At 44.2% G+C, this 27558-nt stretch overlaps 1 protein-coding gene across 1 annotated transcript in view; it reads left to right on the top strand.

Annotated features, from left to right (window-relative positions):
• The window catches only part of LOC126443345 (ankyrin repeat domain-containing protein 1-like), a 28447-nt gene extending 8829 nt beyond the window's left edge, over positions 1-19618 (top strand). The window contains exon 2 of the mRNA XM_050090940.1: positions 19138-19618. Coding sequence (XP_049946897.1) covers positions 19211-19585 — 375 coding nt within the window. The 5' untranslated portion in view covers positions 19138-19210 and the 3' untranslated portion in view covers positions 19586-19618. The remainder of the gene's footprint in view (positions 1-19137) is intronic.
• The last annotated feature ends 7940 nt before the right edge of the window (positions 19619-27558 follow it).

Genomic DNA, 27558 nt, shown 5'->3' with positions numbered 1-27558 from the left:
TGTAAACATCCTGTCTGATCACCTCCATCTTGTACATTGTTCACTCCAACGGACTTGGGCAAATCCAGCAGGACAATGCAACACCTTGCACGTCTAGAATTGCTACAGAGTGGCTCCAGAAACACTCTTCTCAGTTTAAACACTTGCGCTGGCCACCAAACTCGCCAGACACGAACTTTATTGAGCATATCTGTTCTGCCTTTCAATGTGCTGTTCAGAAGAGATCAGCCTTCGTACTCTTACGGATTTATGTACAGCCCTGCAGGAACGTTAGGAACTCCAGTACCTCCACGTACAATGGCTACAGTGAGCCAACCATTACCGTGAGAGAATGTATCGTTAATGTCAATACTAAAATTAAGTCTACAACCACAGAAAGCACAAGGTCCGTCGACAAGTGCAGTAGCAGCAACACTCTTAACAGTATGCGGTTCTTCTTGTCTCCAGCTGTTGTGGCGAACTCGATGTTCTCGATGGTTTTGTAGACTGTCTGTTTTGAACGGCGACAGACAGTCTACAAAACCATCGAGAACATCGAGTTCGCCACAACAGCTGGAGAGAAGAAGAACCGCATACCAGTTAAGAGTGTTACTGCTACTGCACTTGTCGAAGGACCTTGTGCTTTCTGTGGTTGTAGACTTAATTTTAGTATTGACATTAACGATACATTCTCTCACGGTAATGGTTGGCTCACTGTAGCCATTGTACGTGGAGGTACTGGAGTTCCTAACGTACCTGGACTAGGCTTATATGTTGCCGCCTGCCTTGTCTTTGTATACTCGTAATAAGAGAAAAATATCTCTAAATGAGTCTGTATTCATTTGGGTTAAAGCTAAAGGAGTAAGTGAGTATTTATAATTTGTTGGTGATTGTACTGTATATTCCCATAAATAAAGATCTGCTCAGACTCGTGGAGATAACATCTTGGACCTACTGATAACAAACAGGCCCGAACTTTTCGACTCTGTAAGTGCAGAACAGGGAGTCAGTGATCATAAGGCCGTTGCAGCATCCCTGAATATGGAAGTTAATAGGAATGTAAAAAAAGGGAGGAAGGTTTTAGCAATAGTAATAGAAGGCAGATTTCAGACTACCTAACAGATCAAAACGAAAATTTCTGTTCCGACACTGCCAATGTTGAGTGTTTATGGAAAACGTTCAAGGCAATCGTAAAATGCGTTTTAGACAGGTATGTGCCGAGTAAAACTGTGAGGGACGGGAAAAACCCACCGCGGTTCAACAAAAAAGTTAGGAAACTACTGCGAAAGCAAAGAGAGCTTCACTGCAAGTTTAAACGCAGCCAAAACCTCTCAGACAATCAGAATGTAAACGATGGTAAGTTAGCGTAAGGAGGGCTATGCGTGAAGCGTTAAGTGAATTCGAAAGTAAAATTCTATGTACCGACTTCACAGAAAATCCTAGGAAGTTCTGGTCTTACGTTAAATCAGTAAGTGGCTCGAAACAGAATATCCAGACACTACGGGATGATGATGGCATTGAAACAGAGGATGACATGCGTAAAGCTGAAATACTAAACACCTTTTTCCAAAGCTGTTTCACAGAGGAAGACCGCACTGCAGTTCCTTCTCTAAATCCTCGCACAAACGAAGAAATGGCTGACATCGAAATAAGCGTCCAAGGAATAGAAAAGCAACTGGAATCACTCAACAGAGGAAAGTCCACTGGACCTGACGGGATACCAATTCGATTCTACACAGAGTACGCGAAAGAACTTGCCCCCTTCTAACAGCCGTGTACCGCAAGTCTCTAGAGTAACGGAAGGTTTCAAATGATTGGAAAAGAGCACAGGTAGTCCCAGTCTTCAAGAAGGGTCGTCGAGCAGATGCGCAAAAGTATAGACCTATATCACTGACGTCGATCTGTTGTAGAATTTTAGAACATGTTTTTTGCTCGAGTATCATGTCGTTTTAGGAAACCCAGAATCTACTCTGTAGGAATCAATAAGGATTCCGGAAACAGCGATCGTGTGAGACCGAACTCGCTTTATTTGTTCATGAGACCCACAAAATATTAGATACAGGCTCCCAGGTAATTGCTATTTTCCTTGACTTCCGGAAGGCGTTCGATACAGTTTCGCACTGTCGCCTGATAAACAAAGTAGGAGCCTACGGAATATCAGACCAGCTATGTGGTTGGATTGAAGAGCTTTTAGCAAACAGAACACAGCATGTTGTTCTCAATGGAGAGATGTCTAAAGACGTTAAAGTAACCTCTGGCGTGCCACAGGGGAGTGTTATGGGACCACTGCTTTTCACAATATATATAAATGACCTAGTAGATGGTGTCGGAAGTGCCATGCGGCTTTTCGCGGATGATGCTGTAGTATACAGAGAAGTTGCAGCATTAGAAAATTGTAGCGAATTGCAGAAATATCTGCAGCGGATAGGCACTTGGTGCAGGGAGTGGCAACTGTCCCTCAACATAGACAAATGTAATGTATTGCGAATACATAGAAAGAAGGATCGTTTATTGTATGATTATATGATAGCGGAACAAACACTGGTAGCAGTTACTCCTGTAAAATATGTGGGGGTATGCCTACGGAACTATTTGAAGTGGAAATATCATATAAAATTAATTGTTTGTAAGGCCGGTACCAGGTTGAGATTCATTGGGAGAGTCCTTAGAAAATGTAGTCCATCAACAAAGGAGGTGGCCTACAAAACACTCGTGCGACCTATACTTGAGAATTGCTCATCAGTGTGGGATCCGTACCAGATCGGGTTGACGGAGGAGATAGAGAAGATCCAAAGAAGAGCGGCGCGTCTCGTCACAGAGTTATTTGGTAACCGTGATAGCGTTACGGAGATGTTTAGCACACTCAAGTGGCAGACTCTGCAAGAGAGGCGCTCTGCATCGCGGTGTAGCTTGCTCGCCAGGTTTCGAGAGGGTGCGTTTTTGGATGAGGTATCGAATATATTGCTTCCCCCTACTTATACCTCCCGAGGAAATCACAAAAGTACAATTAGAGAGATTAGAGCGCGCACGGAGGCTTTCAGACAGTCGTTCTTCCCGCGAACCATACGTGACTAGAACAGAAAAGGGAAGTAATGACAGTGGCACGTAAAGTGCCCTCCGCCTCACACCGTTGGGTGGCTTGCGGGGTATAAATGTAGATGTAGATGTAGATTCATGTTATCAGTTCCCTCCAGCACGACGTCAGGCATTAGTCGAGTCCGTGTAACGTCATGTTACGAAATTTGTGCGTGCTCGCTGGGGCCCTACACTATCTTATGCTGGTGTGTCAGTTTCTTTGGCTATTCAGTGTATAAATAAATAGATAACCCTCTGAACAATGGTATGGATAAGAGAGGCAGCTGATTTTAGTCCATCTCTTGGTCTTGGCTAGCGGGCATAGATATAAATGGATTACGACGAGGTCGGCTGATTATGTGGTGATCTTCCATTGGGTTGTTCAGATGTGGTCTGCAGGATCTTCAATATTCAGTATGTTCCCATGCCACTAAACATTTGACCACTGTAATATATGAATGATCCAAAATGTGATTATTGCACAATTCGATCAACCAGCGAAACAGAGACCCAGAATGACGTCATTTACTTATCGTGATAGCTGCTTATAATGCTTCAGCATGCGTACAAAGCATCTCTGCGTCCTTCAAAGTGATCATTGAACATCTGAGTCTGCTCACGGCCCTTATACAATCTACGAGGCCTGGTAACAATACTCAATACGACCAACACTAATGGGTTTTTTATCTGCTCTCCTAGTCACAGAGGATCAGTTGTGCTCGAATGAGGTGTACTTTCACAGAGCTACAATGACATCTGGCGATGTCATCTGCATGTATCACTCTAAAAGTAAGTCCGAAATTCTGACTTGTAGGAACTAACTGACTATTGCAGTCGATCTCTACATCGTTCTTTGGCTCCATGGGAAGAATAGCATTTAGTTTCGAAATTGAATGTCACATCTTTGATTCCCCTTTTATTTATCTCTATTCGCTATGAAAACAAGTATAAACTGTGCTTATCCATTTGAAAAATCAGTAATTGTCTTGTATTATTACCACATTTCCTTTGTATTATGGAACAATTAAAACCATGTTGCAATTTGAAAAGATCATACGTATTCGCTGTCTGCCCACCTCATCGTATAGTGGAAAACATCTTACTGGAGACAGTTGTTACTTGACAGTGCCCGAAAGGCATTTGGTCTAAAACTCATGGAACTGTAACGCTTCGATACAGCGGTGAGCTCATAAAATTTAATTGCTAGGTTTTATATATCTATTTGTAGTATGCAATGATCAATATTTGCACTGTAGCATACATAAATTGTGACTCAGATAAGTAGCGGCAATTGGTAAAACGGAAACGTTGTCTTGGCTAGCTCTAGTCTGACTGTGCTGGAGTGATGTGTAGCCTTCAGGTGGCCCCACTGTGGACGGACACAGAGGTCGCTTCCTTTTGTGTTGCGGCATCCGCATCGCCCGGTGGTGACTCCCACACAGCTACTAGGCTGTTTGTCGTGTATCCATTGGCCAGTGTGACACACAGGACGTGTGGAAACTGACGCTCTGGCCATTATGGTCCCAGGGCAGAACCAGCTCCAACCCCTGTGTACTCTCATGGCACAGGAGCGTGGCTGGCCATGTCTTGGGCAAGTAAAAGTGTCAGGAAGAGACATTGCAAATGCTATCAACTATGCATAACTTAGTATCAGTGCGGTAATTCAACCTTTCCTATATTTATATCCAGTTTTTCGTATTTTGAGTTTATTTCGATGTCATTCTTCGAGACAACAGGCACTAAATAACACAAAGACACTTTTGGCACTGCTGTTTACCATCTATGCCTCCTAAAGTCTGGTCCCTGATCCCTGACACACTATCTACAGAAATCTGATGATCGTTGAACCACGTTAAGTCCACGAAATGGTTTTCTCCATTCCAATTTCTGTGTGATTTACCTCGTTATATATTGAAACCATGTGATCCAATAGTTTTGGTATCGATCCAGCACAGCAGCTGACCCTTGTATGCACCATTCACATGTGATTTACTTTGTACAGATTGTTGTTTCCTGTGCTGAGCTACTGGTAAGGGGAACTCATGAAACTGTGTAAACTGATCAGCCCAATGGTAAGTCAATGATCTTAGTGAACCCCCTACTATCGCTGTCACTGTGTGTTCCACTATTCATTTGTGGAGGACTCGTCTCCAGTAAGCTGCCCTCTGTTCTCCAAGTAAATACACATTCCCGGCAGAGACGGCAGCACTAACCCCACCTCTCAGCCCCACAGTGACCACGGCTGGCCTCCTGTCACAGGTGGTCTCCCCACGAAGCCCCAGACCAGTCCCCAATCTGATTGCGCCGCCGTCTCTCCCCTGCAGTGACTACCATCACACCATGTCCACGTTGTCAGCAATCACAGTGCGACATGTGGGGCGTTAACCAAGAGTTATTCCCACAAAATCGAATGCCATTTTGTCGCGTTTTTGATAAAGCAGAAGTTATGATTCTCATCGTTCGAGTAGGCAAGGAGAAAAGTGATTATGCACATCCTTCGATGCTTTCGGTGTGTCTTACATTCACTTCAGAACACAAGTGAGCCAATCTGTGCAGTTACACAGGAAAGCTGCTATAAAACTAAATTTGCTCTCCAATGATACTGAAAGTACTTCTACATCTAAATCTACATCTACATTTATACTCCGCAAGCCACCCAACGGTGTGTGGCGGAGGGCACTTTACGTGCCACTGTCATTACCTCCCTTTCCTGTTCCAGTCGTGTATGGTTCGCGGGAAGAAAGACTGTCTGAAAGCCTCCGTGCGCGCTCTAATCTCTCTAATTTTACATTCGTGATCTCCTCGGGAGGTATAAGTAGGGGGAAGCAATATGTTCGATATCTCATCCAGAAACGCACCCTCTCGAAACCTGGCGAGCAAGCTACACCGCGATGCAGAGTGCCTCTCTTGCAGAGTCTGCCACTTGAGTTTATTAAACATCTCCGTAACGCTATCACGGTTACCAAATAACTCTGTGACGAAACGCGCCGCTCTTCTTTGGATCTTCTCTATTTCCTCCGTCAACCCGATCTGGTACAGATCCCACACTGATGAGCAATACTCAAGTATAGGTCGCACGAGTGTTTTGTAAGCCACCTCTTTTGTTGATGGACCACATTTTCTAAGCACTCTCCCAATGAATCTCAACCTGGTACCCGCCTTACCAACAATTAATTTTATATGATCATTCCACTTCAAATAGTTCCGCACGCATACTCCCAGATATTTTACAGAAGTAACTGCTACCAGTGTTTGTTCCGCTATCATATAATCATACAATAAAGGATCCTTCTTTCTATGTATTCGCAATACATTACATTTGTCTATGTTAAGGGTCAGTTGCCACTCCCTGCACCAAGTGCCTATCTGCTGCAGATCTTCCTGCAATTCGCTACAATTTTCTAATGCTGCAACTTCTCTGTATACTACAGCATCATCCGCGAAAAGCCGCATGGAACTTCCGACACTATCTACTAGGTCATTTATATATATTGTGAAAAGCAATGGTCCCATAACATTCCCCTGTGGCACTCCAGAGGTTACTTTAACGTCTGTAGACGTCTCTCCATTGATAACAACATGCTGTGTTCTGTTTGCTAAAAAGTCTTCAATCCAGCCACACAGCTGGTCTGATATTCCGTAGGCTCCTACTTTGTTTATCAGGCGACAGTGCGAAACTGTATCGAACGCCTTCCGGAAGTCAAGAAAAATAGCGTCTACCTGGGAGCCTGTATCTAATATTTTGTGGGTCTCATGAACAAATAAAGCGAGTTCGGTCTCACACGATCGCTGTTTCCGGAATCCGTGTTGATTCCTACATAGTAGATTCTGGGTTTCCAGAAACGACATGATACTCGAGCAAAAAACATGTTCTAAAATTCTACAACAGATCGACGTCAGAGATATAGGTCTATACTTTTGCGCATCTGCTCGACGACCCTTCTTGAAGAATGGGACTACCTGTGCTCTTTTCCAATCTTTTGGAACCCTCCGTTCCGCTAGAGACTTGCGGTACACGGCTGTTAGAAGGGGGCAAGTTCTTTCGCGTACTCTGTGTAGAATCGAATTGGTATCCCGTCAGGTCCAGTGGACTTTCCTCTGTTGAGTGATTCCAGTTGCTTTTCTATTCCTTGTACACTTATTTCGATGTCAGCCATTTCTTCGTTTGTGCGAGGATTTAGAGAAGGAACTGCAGTGCGGTCTTCCTCTGTGAAACAGCTTTGGAAAAAGGTGTTTAGTATTTCAGCTTTACGAGTGTCATCCTCTGTTTCAATGCCATCATCATCCCGTAGTGTCTGGATATGCTGTTTCGAGCCACTTACTGATTTAACGTAAGACCAGAACTTCCTAGGATTTTCTGTCAAGTCGGTACATAGAATTTTACTTTCGAATTCACTGAACGATTCTCGCATAGCCCTCCTTACGCTAACTTTGACATCGGTTAGCTTCTGTTTGTCTGAGAGGTTTTGGCTGCGTTTAAACTTGGAGTGAAGCTCTCTTTGCTTTCGCAGTAGTTTCCTAACTTTGTTATTGTACCACGGTGGGTTTTTCCCGTCCCTCACAGTTTTACTCGGCACGTACCTGTCTAAAACGCATTTTACGATTGCCTTGAACTTTTTCCATAAACACTCAACATTGTCAGTGTCGGAACAGAAATTTTCGTTTTGATCTGTTAGGTAGTCTGAAATCCGCCTTCTATTACTCTTTCTAAACAGATAAACCTTCCTCCCTTTTTTTATATTCCTATTAACTTCCATATTCAGGGATGCTGCAACGGCCTTATGATGACTGATTCCCTGTTCTGCACTTACAGAGACGAAAAGTTTGGGTCTGTTTGTTATCAGTAGGTCCAAGATGTTGTCTCCACGAGTCGGTTCTCTGTTTAATTGATCAAGGTAATTTTCGGATAGTGCACTCAGTATAATGTCACTCGATGCTCTGTCCCTACCACCCGTCCTAAACATCTGAATGTCCCAGTCTATATATGGTAAATTGAAATCTCCTCATAAGACTATAACATGCTGAGAAAATTTATGTGAAATGTATTCCAAATTTTCTCTCAGTTGTTCTGCCACTAATGCCGCTGAGTCGGGAGGTCGGTAAAAGGAGCCAATTATTAACCCAGCTCGGTTGTTGAGTGTAACCTCCACCCATAGTAATTCACAGGAACTATCTACTTCTACTTCACTACAGGATAAACTACTACTAACAGCGACGAACACTCCACCACCGGTTGCGTGCAATCTATCCTTCCTAAACACCATCTGTACCTTTGTAAAAATTTCGGAAGAATTTATCTCTGGCTTAAGCCAGCTTTCTGTACCTATAACGATTTCAGCTTCGGTGCTTTCTATCAGCGCTTGAAGTTCCGGTACTTTACCAACGCAGCTTCGACAGTTGACAATTACAATACCGATTGCTGCTTGGTCCCCGCATGTCCTGACTTTGCCCCGCACCCGTTGAGGCTGTTGCCCTTTCTGTACTTGCCCAAGGCCATCTAACCTAAAAAACCGCCCAGCCCACGCCACACAACCCGTGCTACCCATGTAGCCGCTTGTTGCGTGTAGTGGACTCCTGACCTATCCAGCGGAACCCGAAACCTCACCACCCTATGGCGCAAGTCGAGGAATCTGCACCCACATGGTCGCAGAACCGTCTCAGCCTCTGATTCAGACCCTCCACTCGGCTCTGTACCAAAGGTCCGCAGTCAGTCCTGTCGACGATGCTGCAGATGGTGAGCTCTGCTTTCATCCCACTAGCGAGACTGGCAGTCTTCACCAAATCAGATGGCCGCCGGAAGCCAGAGAGGATTTCCTCCGATCCATAGTGACACACATCATTGGTGCCGACATGAGCGACCACCTGCAGATGGGTGCACCCTGTACCCTTTATGGCATCGGGAAGGACCCTTTCCACATCTGGAATGACTCCCCCCCATATGCACACAGTGCACATTGGTTTTCTTCCCCTCTCTTGCTGCCATTTCCCTAAGGGGCCCCATTACGCGCCTGACGTTGGAGCTCCCAACTACCAGTAAGCCCACCCTCTGCGACCGCCCGGATCTTGCAGACTGAGGGGCAACCTCTGGAACAGGACAAGCAGCCATGTCAGGCCGAAGATCAGTATCAGCCTGAGACAGAGCCTGAAACCGGTTCGTCAGACAAACTGGAGAGGCCTTCCGTTCAGCCCTCCGGAATGTCTTTCGCCCCCTGCCACACCTCGAGGGGACCTCCCACTCTACCACAGGTGAGGGATCAGCCTCAATGCGGGCAGTATCCCGGGCAACCACAGTCGTAGTCCGATCGGGGGATGCGTGGGACGAGCTGGCCGTCCCCGACAAACCCCCATCCTGTCCCCCACAGTGATGCCCATTGGCAACAGCCTCAAGCTGTGTGACTGAAGCCAACACTGCCTGAAGCTGGGAGCGAAGGGATGCCAACTCAGCCTGCATCCGAACACAGCAGTTGCAGTCCCTAACCATGCTAAAAACTGTTTTGCAAAAAACGTCTGAACTAATCTACAGAGAGCGCAAACAAATCGACACAAAATTTAAACGGTTATTAAAATACAAGATTGCCTAGTAAATGCAGTAATGCTGCTACTTGCGCACTGCTGACACACTGCTCGGCAGCGGAAGGAGACTACGCGATTTTACACTATTCAGGTACTAAAACGCGATGCTACAACTCTCAAATACTATAATATGCCCGAAATTTAAGAATTAAACAATGCAAGTACGAAAAACATGCAAAGAAATTAAAAATTAAACTATGTAACAAATGAGTGAGCTAGGAGTATACGACTTGCTGCTGCAGCTGCTTATCCAACGGCGGCAGGGAGTTAGAGGGTATTTTTGTTTTCAATTATAGTTTCCTATGTTCCAAATTAATCTGCAGGGAATAGATTTTGAACAGGATTTTTATCCATAGCATCTCCACGAAGCCTTGACATTAAAGGAACAAATATATGTTAAAATAAGTCCATGGCTATTCACGAAAGGAAATGTTGAACGAATAATGAGTGTAGAAATTCAAAGAAAATAACATGCCACACTGTAATTCGGGTATGCCATATTGTGCTGCGTATGTCTTCAACTATATGTGTTTTGCATACTTTCCTTTAAATCACTCTTTCAGACGCTTCCATGTTGTGCCATACATATATGTAGATTTCCTGCTTATCGCATTCAGTTGCCCCACAGGGAGAGAGGCAATGGCACCAATGGGAGAGCAGAGTCAGTGGATAGGGCTGGCTTGCCCTGCTATTGGAGATGTATATGAGTTCCTCTGTTGGTAGTGTTCGGAAATCATTCATTGAGACATCAGACTCAATGAATGTTGGAGTCTGGTAAGTCATGCTCAGAAGGCCTGACAGTTGAGGCAGCTGCTCGTCATAATGAGCAAGTCCAGGCAGTCCTATTGTTGGTGGAGTGGAGACATGTGCAGCAGTGTGCACCTGACCAGTTGCAAACAACCTGCAGAGCTAAGGGCCTTTCACAGATGTCCTCACTACAGTTTCTTTTTTCATTACAGAGCAGTTTCTACGTAAATACATCCTGATTTTTACTTACCTTTTTTTTAAATCAATGATGCAGTGGATATCAATATTTGGCTTTATGAACAATACCGCTAAATTACAGTGAATAGATCGGTTCACAACAAGACTTCATTGCCAATGCAATTCGTTTTAATGTCGAAGGAAATGATACTTATGCAGGCCCAGGACTAACAACACTCATGGTAATCAACAACTGAGTATTGCATTACGCTGTAGTCTCACAAAACTCAGGACAGGGGGAAATATGGGAGCTAAATAAATATTTTACATTGATAAGTGGGTAAGAAATGCTTGAGTGTATTTGAAAAAACTTGTTGTCTCCTGTACAGTGATTCAATAAATTGTGGCCTTGATTACATAGTATCGTCATCCATGCATGACCTGCCGATTCCATGTACATTTAAAAGCCTCATGAGCGTAGACAGGCAACAGAAGTTCACATACCACAACAGACTTTCGTGGAAGGCGCAGATCGGGACAGGACGCTGCCAGGTGTTTGTTAAATTGGGCACATGGAGACAGTGTGAGTTATTTGACACAGAAAGAGGTGCATGATACAACAAACAAGAAGGAAATATTTTCGAAGAGATTAAAGAGATACAACAACGCGAGGAATACTTAGTAAAAAGTCGTGAATCCGGTCAATAAAAGAAAACAAGGAGCCACATATCCCCAAACTGAGGACTTCAGCCAGAAATAAAGGAAAACAAGGAGCCACATATCCCCAAAACACGGTGATCAATGTTAAATTGAGGACTTCAGTCAGAAATAAGACATGACAACGGAAGATCTTTACACCACAAAAACACCAATACAAAAAATGAAGAAAACTTCCAGGAAGCAACCACAACAGGCTACCAAAATGCGAAAAAAGCATGAACGGTTTAACCAGAGAAGATTGTATGAGTTATATGAGAAAATAGAACCGACTAATACAGCGGCTTAAAAAGTAAGGGAAAAAATCGTTGGCAAAGAGGCTAAGAAAACCATATTCGGAAACATAGTAATGTAGTTTATAAATGGAAAGAAACATTTTTTGGCAATGAGACTTTGAAAACCATAAAATGGGTAATAGGTTGGGGAAGAGTATGTGGGAATGATACCAAGAAGAAAGACTTTGTACGGCGATAATAATGTGAAGATTTTCTTCTGTGGTGGGCTATAGAGGTTTGTGTGGACCAATAGAAGAACTTACAGATCAAGATACAGGCGCTGGAAGACTAAAACAAAGTGTTTTAATTATAAAACCTATATAATCTTAAGTAAAATTACAAACACTGGAAGGCAATGTTCGCACAAAAAGCGAAGCTTCACGTTTTGACCTTGATTGACTGCCCACCTTATCTATTTCTGCCAATGGCGTCGTTCAGATGTGGTATGGAGCAGCGTGGTATCACCACATCAGTCTCCAGCTGTTTTCGGCTCCCTTGACGTCAGAGCCGGTATGTCTCACTCAGTCAGTCAGCTGCCGCACCGAGTGACCGCCTGGTTTGAGACGCCATGTCGCGGATAGTGTGGAGGTTCGAGTCCAACCTCGGGCATGGGTGTGTGTTTTGTTCTTAGTATAAGTTATTTTAAGTAGAGTGTAAGTAGGGACCGATGACCTCAGCAGTTTGATTCCTTACGAATTCACACACACACACACACACACAGTTAGTCAGCTGGCATCGTGAGGCTGCCTGCATGTCATCCCAGGGCTCCCAGCAAGGAAATATTCTGGACAGTACCAGATATCCACCCCGTGTCTTCTGCATACCTCCAGATATGGTGATCACTCAACAATGTAGGCAGACGTGTTTGCGCACAAACATTATATACAATTTCCTTACAAGAAGAAGAACCCAATAAGAACTAAATACTTGGTCATTGCACAGTAGGTAACCTAGCTGATGTGGTTGAGAATGAAATTTCATTTAGAGTTGGAATAAACTATCTACAGCTCTGAAAGATGGAACAGGCTTAGTGGCAAGGCTGCAAGATCTGTTATTAGTTAACATTTTTTCACACTCTGGTATAGAAAAGAGAATAAGTGGCAATACGCAGCTAATATCTCTGACCCAGCTCTGGAATTAGGACAGAAATTAAATGGCGTGATATCAAAAAGATACAGATGCTGAAACTTATTATTAGTAGAGAGATAAAAACTTTGGATGTACACAATGTTTGCATTGCACTGTACTTACACAAGAGCCAATGGCAGGAGTGTATGGAAAAAAATGAAAATGGGCATATGGCAGTGTTGGCCAGGAGGCCCCGTCCAGGGAAGTTCGGCCTTCAGATGCAAGTCTTACTTCAGTAGACGCCATATTGGGCGATTTGCGCGCCGGTGGTGAGGATGATATGATGATGAGGACAACACAACAGCCTGTCCATGAGTGGAGAAAATCTCCAACCCAACTGGGAATCTAACCCAGGACTGCTGGATGGGGGGCAAGCACGTTACCACCCAGCTAAGCAGGAGGACTTGTAGGGAAAATATACACGTACTGATGAGACCGCGAAGTTGAATGCTTCCTGGTGCCATTGCAGAGACGTCATGTGGCAGAGTAAGTAAATTATCAGAGGAGAGACGAATTGGGAATAATTTAGTGACAGTGCGGGCACAAGTTGGTATTGCAATCTATATAAGTAACTCTGACAAAGGGCAGTTTGAGATGGCCCATCATCTGGAATGAGCGTTTCGGAACTGGAGAAGCTTGTTACCCCCTACTATCGACAGTACTTATAGGGATTGATTCAAGTATTGTAGAGTAAGTGACAAGGTGTTGGGCGTCCATGCCTCATCTTAGAAAGTGGAGGTACCAGGCTTGCCCACTCTGTGAAGTTGGATAGGCATCGATCTGTGGCAGATCTGGCAAAAAGAGTTCAATGCTGTTTTGGGGACAAGTGGTTTGGAGCTCACCTTTCTGTACGCATTGTTCAACTTGAGGCTGCATAGCAGACGAATCCTGGATGTTCGCACGCTCACACAGTGCACACATTGTCAGTAAGATGGGACCACAGATCAATGGACACGTGTCGTCTGGTCGGTGAATCCCGTTTCACGTTACACTAGGTCGATAGTCGTGTCCAGATGCGCTGTCATACAGGTGAACAGTTGTATGAAACAACACCACACCGTGAATCCGGCATGGTGTCGGCAATATTACGTTGTGGTGGACATTCACTTAGGCTTTCGTGGCACCAGTGGCAGTAATCAAAGGCTCCATACCAGCTGTAGGATATGTCAACACTGTTGCAGGGCAGATGCATCCTTCGATGCTTTATGTTTTTCGGAATGCCGATTGAATCTCGCAGTAGAACAACAGTCCGTATCACAATTGTGGTGCAGTAATTTGAGGAGCATGATAGTGCACTGACATTGAAGTACTGACCGCTCAATTAATCAATGTGAACCTGGTGGAACATATCTGGGATACTACTGGACGCCAGCTCCACATTCACAAACCGCTAGCCCATAGATGAAGCGAATTCTGTAATATGCACATAGACATGGCTGCTCTCATCACGTCTTGACCGACCTCCAACGACGAAAAAGATACCATGGCACAAGTATGTACTAGATGAAACCCTCTGTGTTTCACGAGAGCGTTTTAACGCAGCATTGTGCAAATGATGACAAATTGTTAACACAGGAACCACATTGTCACGAAATGATGGCAGAAGAACACCAATGAATGTTATTCTACGTGCCTCCATGACATGTACGAACAATGAAATAACACACAACGTATTTTTAAAGCCTAAGCAAATAAAGCCTATTACCAATATACAGGGTGTTATAAAAAGGTACGGCCAAACTTTCAGGAAACATTCCTCACACACAAATAAAGAAAAGATGTTATGTGGACATGTGTCCGGAAACGCTTAATTTCCATGTTAGAGCTCATTTTAGTTTCGTCAGTATGTACTGTACTTCCTCGATTCACCGCCAGTTGGCCCAATTGAAGGAAGGTAATGTTGACTTCGGTGCTTGTGTTGACGTGCGACTCATTGCTCTACAGTACTAGCAGGCATTGTTGGTGATGTCTTGATTCGGCCCCATATGCTTCCACCTACGCTCAATGGAGCACGTTATCGTCATTTCATACGGGATACTCTACCTGTGCTGCTAGAACATGTGCTTTTACAAGTACGACACAACATGTGGTTCGTGCACGATGGAGCTCCTGCACATTTCAGTCGAAGTGTTCGTACGCTTCTCAACAACAGATTCGGTGACCGATGGATTGGTAGAGGCGGACCAATTCCATGGCCTCCACGCTCTCCTGACCTCAACCCTCTTGACTTTCATTTATGGGGGCATTTGAAAGCTCTTGTCTACGCAACCCCGGTACCAAATGTAGAGACTCTTCGTGCTCGTATTGTGGACGGCTGTGATACAATACGCCATTCTCCAGGGCTGCACCAGTGCATCAGGGATTCCGTGCGACGGAGGGTGGCTGCATGTATCCTCGCTAACGGAGGACATTTTGAACATTTCCTGTAACAAAGTGTTTGATGTCACGCTGGTACGTTCTGTTGCTGTGTGTTTCCATTCCATGATTAATGTGATTTGAAGAGAAGTAATAAAATGAGCTCTAACATGGAAAGTAAGCGTTTCCGGTCACATGTCCACACAACATATTTTCTTTCTTTGTGTGTGACGAATGTTTCCTGAAAGTGTGGCTGTACCTTTTTGTAACACCCTGTATGACCACTAATATTAGAAACGAGGAAGCACTTGTGAGACTGAATGGCAGTGAAGACCAAACATCAGCATTACGGATTACATTGGAGACTACAGTGGCAGTGCAGGCACTAACAGAACTGTTAATGGGCGAGGACAGAATGCAACACTAGATCCAGGGAGAAGTTATGTACAAAATTTTGTTAGGCACCCACCACCCCAAATGTGAATCCAGAGACAAGTAGTGTGCTGGCGTAAGCTGGCGCCAGCACTCCAGGTGGCACAGAGGTTGCAAGAAGGTGGATAACAGACACCGGAGCAAGTGTGCCTATGAGGATAGAGGCCAAAGACAAACTCGCAAGAAATACGCCGCTAACTCCGTCCGGACCATCAGTATTTAGATCGCCGCCATGGACCGGAGGGCCGGTCAGTCAGTCGTCCAGTGAGTCAACGAATAGACCCTTCAGTCACAGCCAAGTACCACAGTATTGTACATAATGGACTAGTACTTCAACATCAGTGTGGCTCATATGATCTGTTACAGAAGAGCTTGTACCACAACACCTGACTATCTCAAGTTAACTAACTTCTTGTTCCCGTGAATATAGAACCCCGTTAATACATGTATGCAGTTTGTGTTACAGAAGGAGGATATTGGCCAGCAAACAAGATCCTCTGCTGCCTTCCCATGGTACAAGCCTACAGGGACAACGAGGTGCCATAAAAAGTAGTGCATCAGGAGGGTATCGTTACAGATGGAAACACTGTGGCGGATAACGAGAGTGGATCACTCGATTTTGCCAAATATCATCAACGATATAGAAGAGAACAGTGATAGAATACTATTGGGGTTTTTTGAGCAGTTATTGGCCCAGTTATTGGCCCAGAGTTTCTTCACGTTCATATAACGAAATTTTAATGAAACCAGTTATTCTTATGATTCAATTGACAGGCTGATTGTGCTCTCCCGTAAGAAGTAAAATGGATCATCACTTCAGTATTCTATATTGATACTATTACTCCATTCTGATTACAAAATAGACATTCTTATAAAACAGTGCACCAAAATTGTTTCTGAAAATTGTTTCTAACCCCATAGAAACTCTGTGCTACAGCAGTTAAAAGCGGGTCATATCCATTACGGAATGTTCAAATACATTCTGAATCTCACGTCAATCTACAAATCACAACTAGCATATTTTGCGTGGTTTTTCGCAACTTGAATGATTTATTTAATGTTTTAGTTATTATGGCTATGAGAAAAATGAGATTAGTGAACAGGTGACAAACATGATGTAGGCTGCTATAATACTGTAAATTAAAAGCCTGATTCGTCATGTATGGCTGCTGTCAGCAACATCAAACGCAAATGACGTGGACACACTTCTCTAAACACTTAAAACACTTGAGATTTCCAGCGTGAGGACGATATCTCAGGAATGAGGTCAGTTTGCTGATTTACAAGTAGGAAAATCTGCCTAAAATGAAATAAATCTGAAGAACATGCGTGTAAGTGACAGGAGGGTAAAGTAACTGTAAAAAAAATGCCAGCTCATAAAACTAATCTAAACATGATGTTGAATAAATTGAGGAGAACATCCTATTGGGACTTCCATACATTCCCAAGCTGAGAAACACGGTCTCAGTTAATTGGGAGCAAAAACGTAAGGTATTGCGTGGCACGATGGAGGACTACGACACAACAATTTCTGATAATGCAAATCAGTAACCTTTATAGACCTATACATCATGCATAAAATAATTTATTTAGCAGCAGTCCCTCCACTGCTCACAACATTTGCTAACAGAAGAAAGTCTGTGGTATTTCAGTTTGTATGAGGCGGCCACATCTCGAAGGCTGCATTTAGTACTATATTAATACTGAGGATGCAAGTACTGGTGGGAGACACAGACCTAGGAGCTCGAGCAGTGGTGCTGAACATCACTGAGGCGGAGGACACACTGCAAAACATCCACAGTGCTGCACAGTAATGTCATCCTATTTAACTCTAACTCCCCAACAAAGATAATACAGTCTTTCAGTAACTCATCCACCCAGAACATCTGTGGCACTGGAGCGAGGGGTTCTCGTGATGGTGAGACAGCCAACTGCTCAGGTCCCAGCGGCTGAAGAGTAATAATGAGAGAACATGTTAGGCTAAATCTGACCTTACTCAGTTTGCACCATTAAAACATCAGTAGCAATAGATAAAACGTCTGCATGTGAACCAGTCTATTTGTTCCTTATTACAACGCCTGACTGGACAGCTTGGGATTAGCGTCACATTTGTAGGTTCTTTTTTTTTTTTTAATTTATGGACATGACTTTGACCTCTATCAGTGGTATTTCAAATATAAGGAGCACCATTGCTGGTATTTCATCTTACACTGTGGGCCCCTATGAACCGCTGCGGACACCATAGGCAGGCAAAAGCACACAGCCTCCACTGTGGGCACCCCTAGTAAAGGACTGTGGGCATCAAAACCACTTTCAGGCTGTTGGCCACTGTAGTCATTCACAAATGACTCTCCCTGTCTCGTCATTCGACAAGAAAGAGTCAAGAAGCGTTACACAGATTTGTCACAATTTTAACATCCATTCCAAGTAGATGAACTGTAAGATTTTCAGTCGAAACAGCTACACTAGCAACATCACGTAAATGTAGTATTCATAGAACAAGAAAGCGGGTTGACTGAATGATGCATACTAGATTTATCAGCTGTAATAAGTCATTTGATAGGATAATAACAAGAATTACTTCTTTATCGACGTTATATTAAAAACAAATTACTACATCTTATTGAAAAGGAGAGGCAACACAAAGTCTGTAGTATCAGAATGTTGTTATGCTCTGTTAGGCTCATTATTGTGAAGCTGATACGTGCAAATGGCACGGTGCATTTCTGAGGATATAGATCAATAGTGAGAAGTCTACAATGTGTTCAGGAAGCCGAGATTTCCTTGGAGCAGTGCTTCGAATCGTAATCTAGGCAAGAGACAATAATTTGCTCTTATAACGTGCACGTTTTGCTGTTGCCTAGAACGTATTCAGCAGCAAGAATTTATGTTCAAATTGTCTGTGTGTGTGTGTGTGTGTGTGTGTGTGTGTGTGTGTGTGTGTGTGTGTGTGTGGTATGTGTGTGTGTGCGTGTGTCTAACAGATTGTATCTGTGAGTGCTCTTATTTTGGAAGCACATTTGTATGTTAAGTGAGCGCTTGTGCATAAGTACGTGCCAACAAAGTCTTTTTTCATAGGGGCAGAGCAGAAGAGTTACATTCACTGCTGTATCTGAAATATTTCGACCAAATACGTTTCTGATAAGCAGTAGCTTTCTCTCTTTGATTAAGCTGTTTCAGGGTATTTGGGAATAACTCTGATGATTTTTTTCTCCATAACAGGAAGTATTTCTTAAATATCAAGGGATGTGATTAGTTGTTTGTGTTGCGTTTCCTTATGTCAGAAGGTGTTAGTGCACACAGAACACTACTAGTGGCCACATGAAGTAGCTCATTTAGTCAAGGGCCATAACTCCTTAGCAGGACATCTTGTTTTAGAAGTAAGTTACTGTAGGGAATGAATGTGAGAAAATGTAACAATTGAATTTCTTGAGAGATGAGATGTGGGAATTATAGTGGGTGAATGAAAGATTTGAGAAAACGATACTACTGTGGTTATACATCTTTAACTACCAAGACTTTAGGTTACTCTGTGCTGTAGAAGGGAGAGAATTGTAGATTCATTGTTTGTCACTGCAAGGATGTGATTTTAGAGGTCATAGTCCTGCTACTGCGATAGTTTTCTTCGTGATGTCTTTGTGTTTCTAGTAATGTGTGAGAATTTCTCTGTTTTTTGCAGGAGCATTCGTGGAGAGGAGAAGGACCAGAGACTGATCCAGGCAGCTAAGGAGGGGGCAGTGGAGGAGCTGCTGATGCTGCTCAAATCTAAGGCAGATCTGGGGGCGAGGGACGAGGACAACAAGACAGCAGTCCACTGGGCGGCCTCCGGGGGCCACGTAGTGGCAGTGAGGTGTCTGCTAATGGCAGGTGCTGACGTGGGTGCGAGGGACAACTTCCAGCAGACACCCATGCATGGGGCTGCACTGAATGGCCACGCAGCTCTTGTGCAGCTGCTGGTGGCGTCCTCTGCCGACCCCAACGCCAGGGATGAGGGTGAATGGACGCCGCTGCACTCTGCAGCATTCACAGGCCAGGCAGAGGCGGTGACAGAACTGCTGGAGGCAGGGGCCAACAAGAGGGCCGTGGATAACACCAGCAAAACCCCACAGGACATTGCCAGACAGTAAAACCACCAGCAGCTGATAGACGTGCTATCATAAAGCTAGGAGTCTCACAAATGTTTGTCAAATAAAATAAATGAAGATTTTTGACAATTCCTGTCATTTGTTTTAGAATAATGAAACCAAAGAAACTGCAGTCCTCCTCTGTATCCATATTCATGCAACATTTATAACTACTGTAGGAACACCAAAAGAATAGCGATAGAGGGAGGCGTACACTGATCAACCAGAACACTCTGACCACCAACCTACTACCAATATAAACACATCAAAGTGGCAGCAACGCCACTTGGCGACGAATGGCTGCCAGTCATACACTTGCACAGTGCACCTAGTATCAGTGTGCGCGCTGCGTGTTGAATCTCTCTGAGTTTGATCAAGGGTAGTTTGTGATTCCCCAGAGGCTCAGCTCGAGCATTTCGGAAACTGCACGACTTGTCTGAGGAGTGCTGAGGCGAGTGTCTTCATCATGTGAAGAAACGAATGTGAAGCTACATCCAGGTGTCCTGGAGTTGGACAGCCACCCCTCATCACAGGTGAATGTCGTAGGCTGGGTAGAAATCTACATCTACATCTACATCTATACTCCGCGAGCCACCTTACGGTGTGTGGCGGAGGGTACTTATTGTACCACTATCTGATCCCCCCTTCCCTGTTCCATTGACGAATTGTGCGTGGAAAGAACGACTGCTTGTAAGTCTCCGTATTTGCTCTAATTTCTCGGATCTTTTCGTTGTGATCATTACGCGAGATATATGTGGGCGGTAGTAATATGTTGCCCATCTCTTCCCGGAATGTGCTCTCTCGTAATTTCGATAATAAACCTCTCCGTATTGCGTAACGCCTTTCTTGAAGTGTCCGCCACTGGAGCTTGTTCAGCATCTCCGTAACGCTCTCGCGCTGACTAAATGTCCCCATGACGAATCGCGCTGCTTTTCGCTGGATCATGTCTATCTCTTCTATTAATCCAACCTGGTAAGGGTCCCATACTGATGAGCAATACTCAAGAATCGGACGAACAAGCGTTTTGTAAGCTACTTCTTTCGTCGATGAGTCACATTTTCTTAGAATTCTTCCTATGAATCTCAACCTGGCGCCTGCTTTTCCCACTATTTATTTTATGTGATCATTCCACTTCAGATCGCTCCGGATAGTAACTCCTAAGTATTTTACGGTCGTTACCGCTTCCAATGATTTACCACCTATGGCATAATCGTACTGGAATGGATTTCTGCCCCTATGTATGCGCATTATATTACATTTATCTACGTTTAGGGAAAGCTGCCAGCTGTCGCACCATGCATTAATCCTCTGCAGGTCCTCCTGGAGTACGTACGAGTCTTCTGATGTTGCTACTTTCTTGTAGACAACCGTGTCATCTGCAAATAGCCTCACGGAGCTACCGATGTTGTCAACTAAGTCATTTATGTATATTGTAAACAATAAAGGTCCTATCACGCTTCCCTGCGGTACTCCCGAAATTACCTCTACATCTGCAGATTTTGAACCGTTAAGAATGACATGTTGTGTTCTTTCTTCTAGGAAATCCTGAATCCAATCACAAACCTGGTCCGATATTCCGTAAGCTCGTATTTTTTTCACTAAACGTAAGTGCGGAACCGTATCAAATGCCTTCCTGAAGTCCAGGAATACGGCATCAATCTGCTCGCCAGTGTCTACGGCACTGTGAATTTCTTGGGCAAATAGGGCGAGCTGAGTTTCACATGATCTCTGTTTGCGGAATCCATGTTGGCTATGATGAAGGAGGTTTGAATTATCTAAGAACGTCATAATACGAGAACACAAAACATGTTCCATTATTCTACAACAGATTGACGTAAGCGAAATAGGCCTATAATTATTCGCATCTGATTTATGACCCTTCTTGAAAATGGGAACGACCTGCGCTTTCTTCCAGTCGCTAGGTACTTTACGTTCTTCCAGCGATCTACGATACATTGCTGATAGAAAGGGGGCAAGTTCTTTAGCATAATCACTGTAGAATCTTAAGGGTATCTCGTCTGGTCCGGATGCTTTTCCGCTACTAAGTGATAGCAGTTGTTTTTCAATTCCGATATCGTTTATTTCAATATTTTCCATTTTGGCGTCCGTGCGACGGCTGAAGTCAGGGACCGTGTTACGATTTTCCGCAGTGAAACAGTTTCGGAACACTGAATTCAGTATTTCTGCCTTTCTTCGGTCGTCCTCTGTTTCGGTGCCACCGTGGTCAACGAGTGACTGAATAGGGGATTTAGATCCGCTTACCGATTTTACATATGACCAAAACTTTTTAGGGTTCTTGTTTAGATTGTTTGCCAATGTTTTATGTTCGAATTCGTTGAATGCTTCTCTCATTGCTCTCTTTACGCTCTTTTTCGCTTCGTTCAGCTTTTCCTTATCAGCTATGATTCGACTACTCTTAAACCTATGATGAAGCTTTCTTTGTTTCCGTAGTACCTTTCGTACATGATTGTTATACCACGGTGGATCTTTCCCTTCGCTTTGGACCTTAGTCGGTACGAACTTATCTAAGGCGTACTGGACGATGTTTCTGAATTTTTTCCATTTTTGTTCCACATCCTCTTCCTCAGAAATGAACGTTTGATGGTGGTCACTCAGATATTCTGTGATTTGTGCCCTATCACTCTTGTTAAGCAAATATATTTTCCTTCCTTTCTTGGCATTTCTTATTACACTTGTAGTCATTGATGCAACCACTGACTTATGATCACTGATACCCTCTTCTACATTCACGGAGTCGAAAAGTTCCGGTCTATTTGTTGCTATGAGGTCTAAAACCTTAGCTTCACGAGTTGGTTCTCTAACTATCTGCTCGAAGTAATTCTCGGACAAGGCAGTCAGGATAATGTCACAAGAGTCTCTGTCCCTGGCTCCAGTTCTGATTGTGTGACTATCTCATTCTATACCTGGTAGATTGAAGTCTCCCCCTATTACAATAGTATGATCACGAAACTTCTTCACGACGTTCTGCAGGTTCTCTCTGAGGCGCTCAACTACTACGGTTGCTGATGCAGGTGGTCTATAGAAGCATCCGACTATCATATCTGACCCACCTTTGATACTTAACCCAGATTATTTCACATTCGCATTCGCTAATAACTTCACTGGATATTATTGAATTCTTTACTGCTATAAATACTCCTCCACCATTGGCGTTTATCCTATCCTTGCGGTATATATTCCATTCTGTGTCTAGGATTTCGTTACTGTTCACTTCCGGTTTTAACCAACTTTCCGTTCCTAATACTATATGCGCACTATTTCCTTCAATAAGAGATACTAATTCAGGAACCTTGCCCTGGATACTCCTGCAGTTTACCAATATTACGTTAACTTTTCCTGTTTTTGGTCTCTGAGGACGGACATTCTTTATCAACGATGATAATGTCCTCTCTGGTAAGCCGTCAGGTATTTTATCGTTTCGCCCAAGGGGGGGTCCCTCTAACCTAAAAAACCCCCGTGTGCACGCCACACGTACTCTGCTACCCTAGTAGCTGCTTCCGGTGTGTAGTGCACGCCTGACCTGTCTAGGGGGGCCCTACAGTTCTCCACCCAATAACGGAGGTCGATGAATTTGCAACCATTATAGTCGCAGAGTCGTCTGAGCCTCTGGCTTAGACCCTCCACACGGCTCCAAACCAGAGGACCGCGATCGACTCTGGGCACTATGCTGCAGATATTAAGCTCAGCTTGCACTCCGCGTGCGATGCTGGTTGTCTTCACCAAATCAGCCAGCCGCCGGAAGGAACCAAGGATGGCCTCAGAACCCAAGCGGCAGGCGTCATTCGTTCCGACATGTGCTACTATCTGCAGCCGGTCACACCCAGTGCGTTCAATAGCTGCCGGAAGGGCCTCCTCCACATTACGGACGAGACCCCCCGGCAAGCACACCGAGTGCACACTGGCATTCTTCCCCGACCTACCCGCTATTTTCCTGAGGGGCTCCATAACCCGCCTAACGTTGGAGCTCCCTATAACTAATAGGCCCGCCCTCTGTGGCCGTCGGGACCTTGCCGGAGAATCGGCCACTGGCCCAACAGGCGAGGCACCCTGTGGTGGCTCGGAAACGATGTCATCACCACTAGGAAGCACCCCGTACCTGTTGGAAAGGGGTAAGGCAGCTGCCACGCGGCCAGATCCCACCTTCGCCTTTCGGCCAGGCACGCGCGAGCCCACCACTGTCCGCCATTCACCCTGGAGTGATGGCTGACCGGTAAGATGCTCACTGCCGGAAGACGCAGCGACATCAGGGGTTCCATGTGATTCCAAGGCCACCGAAGTAGGCATAGGTCTCACCACAGTTGCCCCAACGCCACTACGAGCCGACGCCTGCGCCTCGAGCTCGATGAGCCTAACAGACAAATGAGCATGTGACCATTGGCACTGGGCGTTGTTGCAGTGGCAGAGCGTTGCATTTTCTGATGAATCCCAATACTTTCCTCGCCATGCCGATGGGAGGTCGCGAATCCTTCTTCTTCCAGGGAAACAGCTTCTTGACACACATACAGCAGGAGGGAGACATGCTGGCAGTGGCTCCGTTATGCTCTGCGCAACATTCACATGGACGTCCATGGTCTAGTGGTACCATGACGATCAAGGAGTACTGTACACTCGTGGCAGACCATGTATACCCCTTCGTGATCATCATATTCCCTAATGGGAGTGACATTTTTCAGCAATATAATGCACCATGTCGCAAGGACAGGGGTGGGATGGTTAGAAGAACACAGTGGCGATTTCCAGTTGATGTGCTGGCTTCCCAAGTCACCAGATCTTATGGAAAGGTGAATTGTATGTGCAGATTTAGTGCCAGCTACCAAGACCGCACTGCTTCCATGCCAGGAGTCTCCGCTGTTATACGTGTCAAAGGTCGACATAATGGCTATTAGATAGGTAGTCACAATGTTCTGGCTGATCAGTGTACAATGGAAAACAAAAGTAAGCGGGCTTCCTTTTGTGAAAATTCAACAAAAATCGAAAAATACACTACTAATTCTCTAAAATATTTAATTACTGAAAATTTCTTGCCAGGCACATGTTTAGTGCGATGTAAAACTACCATAAATTTCTCCATAACAAAGCATGGGTATAAACGTTCTGTAGTTGGAATGCATGTTTAGTTCAGAGCTAAGAAGAACTTACCTATGTCTGCCACGCAGATGGTCCAGAAACTTGCACCTGTAGTTCAGATATGAAATTATGAGGAATATTCACACCACTTTCGCTCTGAATCTAGATTGAATTTCCACGTTTGAATAACTACTCCAATTACATTTAGACGTTGGTACTAATATTCACACTATGTTACCTGCTTATCACCTGAAATCGCTTTATCAGCGTATTCTCAATTAAAAAGAATGGTAGAACAACCTCCAGTGCTGCAGTAAGCAGACTTATTACCACGCATAATCTAACGCAGATCACCACCCTCACGTAATCGGGAGCTACAGCAAAATCTCCGACTGGCTACATTTCCCTCCTACCAATATTTAGTGACTTCCTTCAGACTGGCGTCATGTCGGCAGAGCGCCAGCAGGTACCGCCACCCAGCCCGCTGTGTCGCAGCTGGCAGTTTACCGAACTACGGCTCGTAGGAACTGGAAAACTGAATCAGAAATTTGTGTAGCCAGTTCAGTCAGAAAACCAAATGTGATACACGACACATGAATACTACTCCACTCCCAAGGACTAAAAGCCAATAGTGCTTGTAATATTCAAAAACATAGCTACACAGATGGGAATAACTTTGCAATTTGTCCAAAATAATTTTAAAAATTGTAATCAATCTCAGTTATCAAACAATATTTTACCGCTGACTACCAAGTAATAGCTCCAGCCTATCTTAGCGGGTATAATGACACTGTAATATAATACAACCCTGGTTGAGACGGATTTTCAAGAACAAAGTGATCTTCCATGAAACATGTAACCCTTCTCCTTACAGTAAAGAAGGCTGAAACCGCTGCAAGATGCAGTGCGTCTCTGTTTTACTTCGAGACAGAATTTGAAAATTGCACGCAGATACAGATCGCTTAAGCCAGGCACTCGTCCATCCAGCTCTCAAATTCCGAGAGAGACTGAAAACAGGCGCCTCTCTGGCGCTGAGCGCAACCCCTGAGCTTGCGGTGGGCATCAGCCAGCTATTGGACAGTGGAGCCAGCCGCCACCAGGACCTGTTCGCCCAAAACACTCTCTTTCTCCTTGTCTGAGGTCCGAACTGAGTGAAAGAGCCACGCAGCCCTCACATTGTGTGTGGTCCAGCGCTCCTTCTGCGAATACTTTTGTAACTGCCCTCCAGGAACATCTCACATTAATTTAAGATGCGCATGTAACCCACTGATAAATCAGATTAACTAGATGCTCATTCTCCAAGTCGTAATCACTGTTAGGTTTAACATACCTCGACACAGTACTGGTAAGCAACCCTGATGATCATAATTAGGAATGGGCAGCAGTCCAAATTGACCTGTCATGTATCATTTCCTCCTGCTCACAGTAAATTTTTGCGTAGGGAATGTGTCACTTAAATGCAAGTGGTGTGGCATGAGTAGACTATTTTTCTTTCAGAAGGAGCAATAAACCTGTTGTATCAGTATTAAGATCGTGAAGAAAGGATTTAACATTGCCAACTTCCCACCACCGAACTGACAAACATTCACGAAGTTAGTGACACAGTTGCTGACACACACTCACAGGATCACCATCCTGGTGGACAGATGAAATCATGCTACGCTGGATGTTGCAAACATGAACTGAACCACTTTATCTCTGCAGTCACCACAGTCGATACTTACAACCAATCTAAATATAAGAAATGTATCCAGATCACCCACATTCTGTCCTACACTTGATGCTAGAGCGAAAAAGTTGTTTGTGTGACGGTTCAAGTGAATTTCTGTACCTCCTCACACATAGCTCTCTGAACAAAGAAATGACTACACATAAGTTCATTTGACGGAACGTCCTCACATCTGATCTTCACCATGAAAAGTATCAGACACAGCTGTCACTCATACACCAAGCACACACCGGATAACATACGGCCGTTAAATACATTATGGTGTGTATAACAACAGTAAATTTAAAGAAGATTGTGATCTATTAAAATCACTAACAATGCTATAAACTGTACTGAACATACAGCTACCAATCACTGAGATCATAACAGTTATGCGCAGTGTTCGTGTTCTTCTCTACTCTTTCAAGAAACTTAACGTTAGAAGTTATACAGCTTAGTTGCTAACTGTCCACTTGCCTCCAAAGTTCTCTCAGTTCGTTTCATATGTCCCGTCTGAATCATAGTGCGATATGCACTTGTGGTTAAAATATGACAGTAATTTTATTGCGAATGATAATTTTCTCTTTTGGCGTGCTTTTTACTGGTGTTAACTATTAATCGTGCGGTACATGAAATTATATTCCTTTGCGATTAAATATTTTGACGTTGCATGTGACTCAGTTTCAAATGTTTAAGCGCAACAGATCATAATTTCATTCTCCAAAAGATTAATCTTTTGTGTAAGGTAAAGGCACTGAAAAGAGAAAACTATGACTTGCACCGCAATTGATTCACCATTGTTTTGTAGGTATATTGCTGAACCAGGTATCAGGTAACAAAATGGTTTGAGCCTCCACTTGCACACTTCAGAGACCCATGTCCAATGCTTTGTCAGCTTTTTCATATCTGATATGGAGTAAAATTCCCTGCACGTTGATATGTAACATTACCCGACACTGCATTGTGTTCTCCGTCGAAAATCACCCTGTGTCAGACACTATGTGTTGCAGCATTACGGGGCTCATCACCACATACTGCTTTGCTGAAGTCGCTAAGTGTCTAAAGTGCATTCCACCTTGAGCTTCGTTTCTGGGAGTACACACAGTGCAGAGTCCCTGGGATTTCACGTGGTTCAGTTTTCATCCTTAGGAATGAACAATCCTTCAAACCAAAATATTTA

This window comes from Schistocerca serialis, unplaced genomic scaffold (genome assembly GCF_023864345.2).
Source record: "Schistocerca serialis cubense isolate TAMUIC-IGC-003099 unplaced genomic scaffold, iqSchSeri2.2 HiC_scaffold_1458, whole genome shotgun sequence".
In the NCBI taxonomy this organism is placed as follows: Eukaryota; Metazoa; Arthropoda; class Insecta; order Orthoptera; family Acrididae; genus Schistocerca; species Schistocerca serialis.
This window is presented reverse-complemented; position numbering and strand designations above follow the sequence as displayed.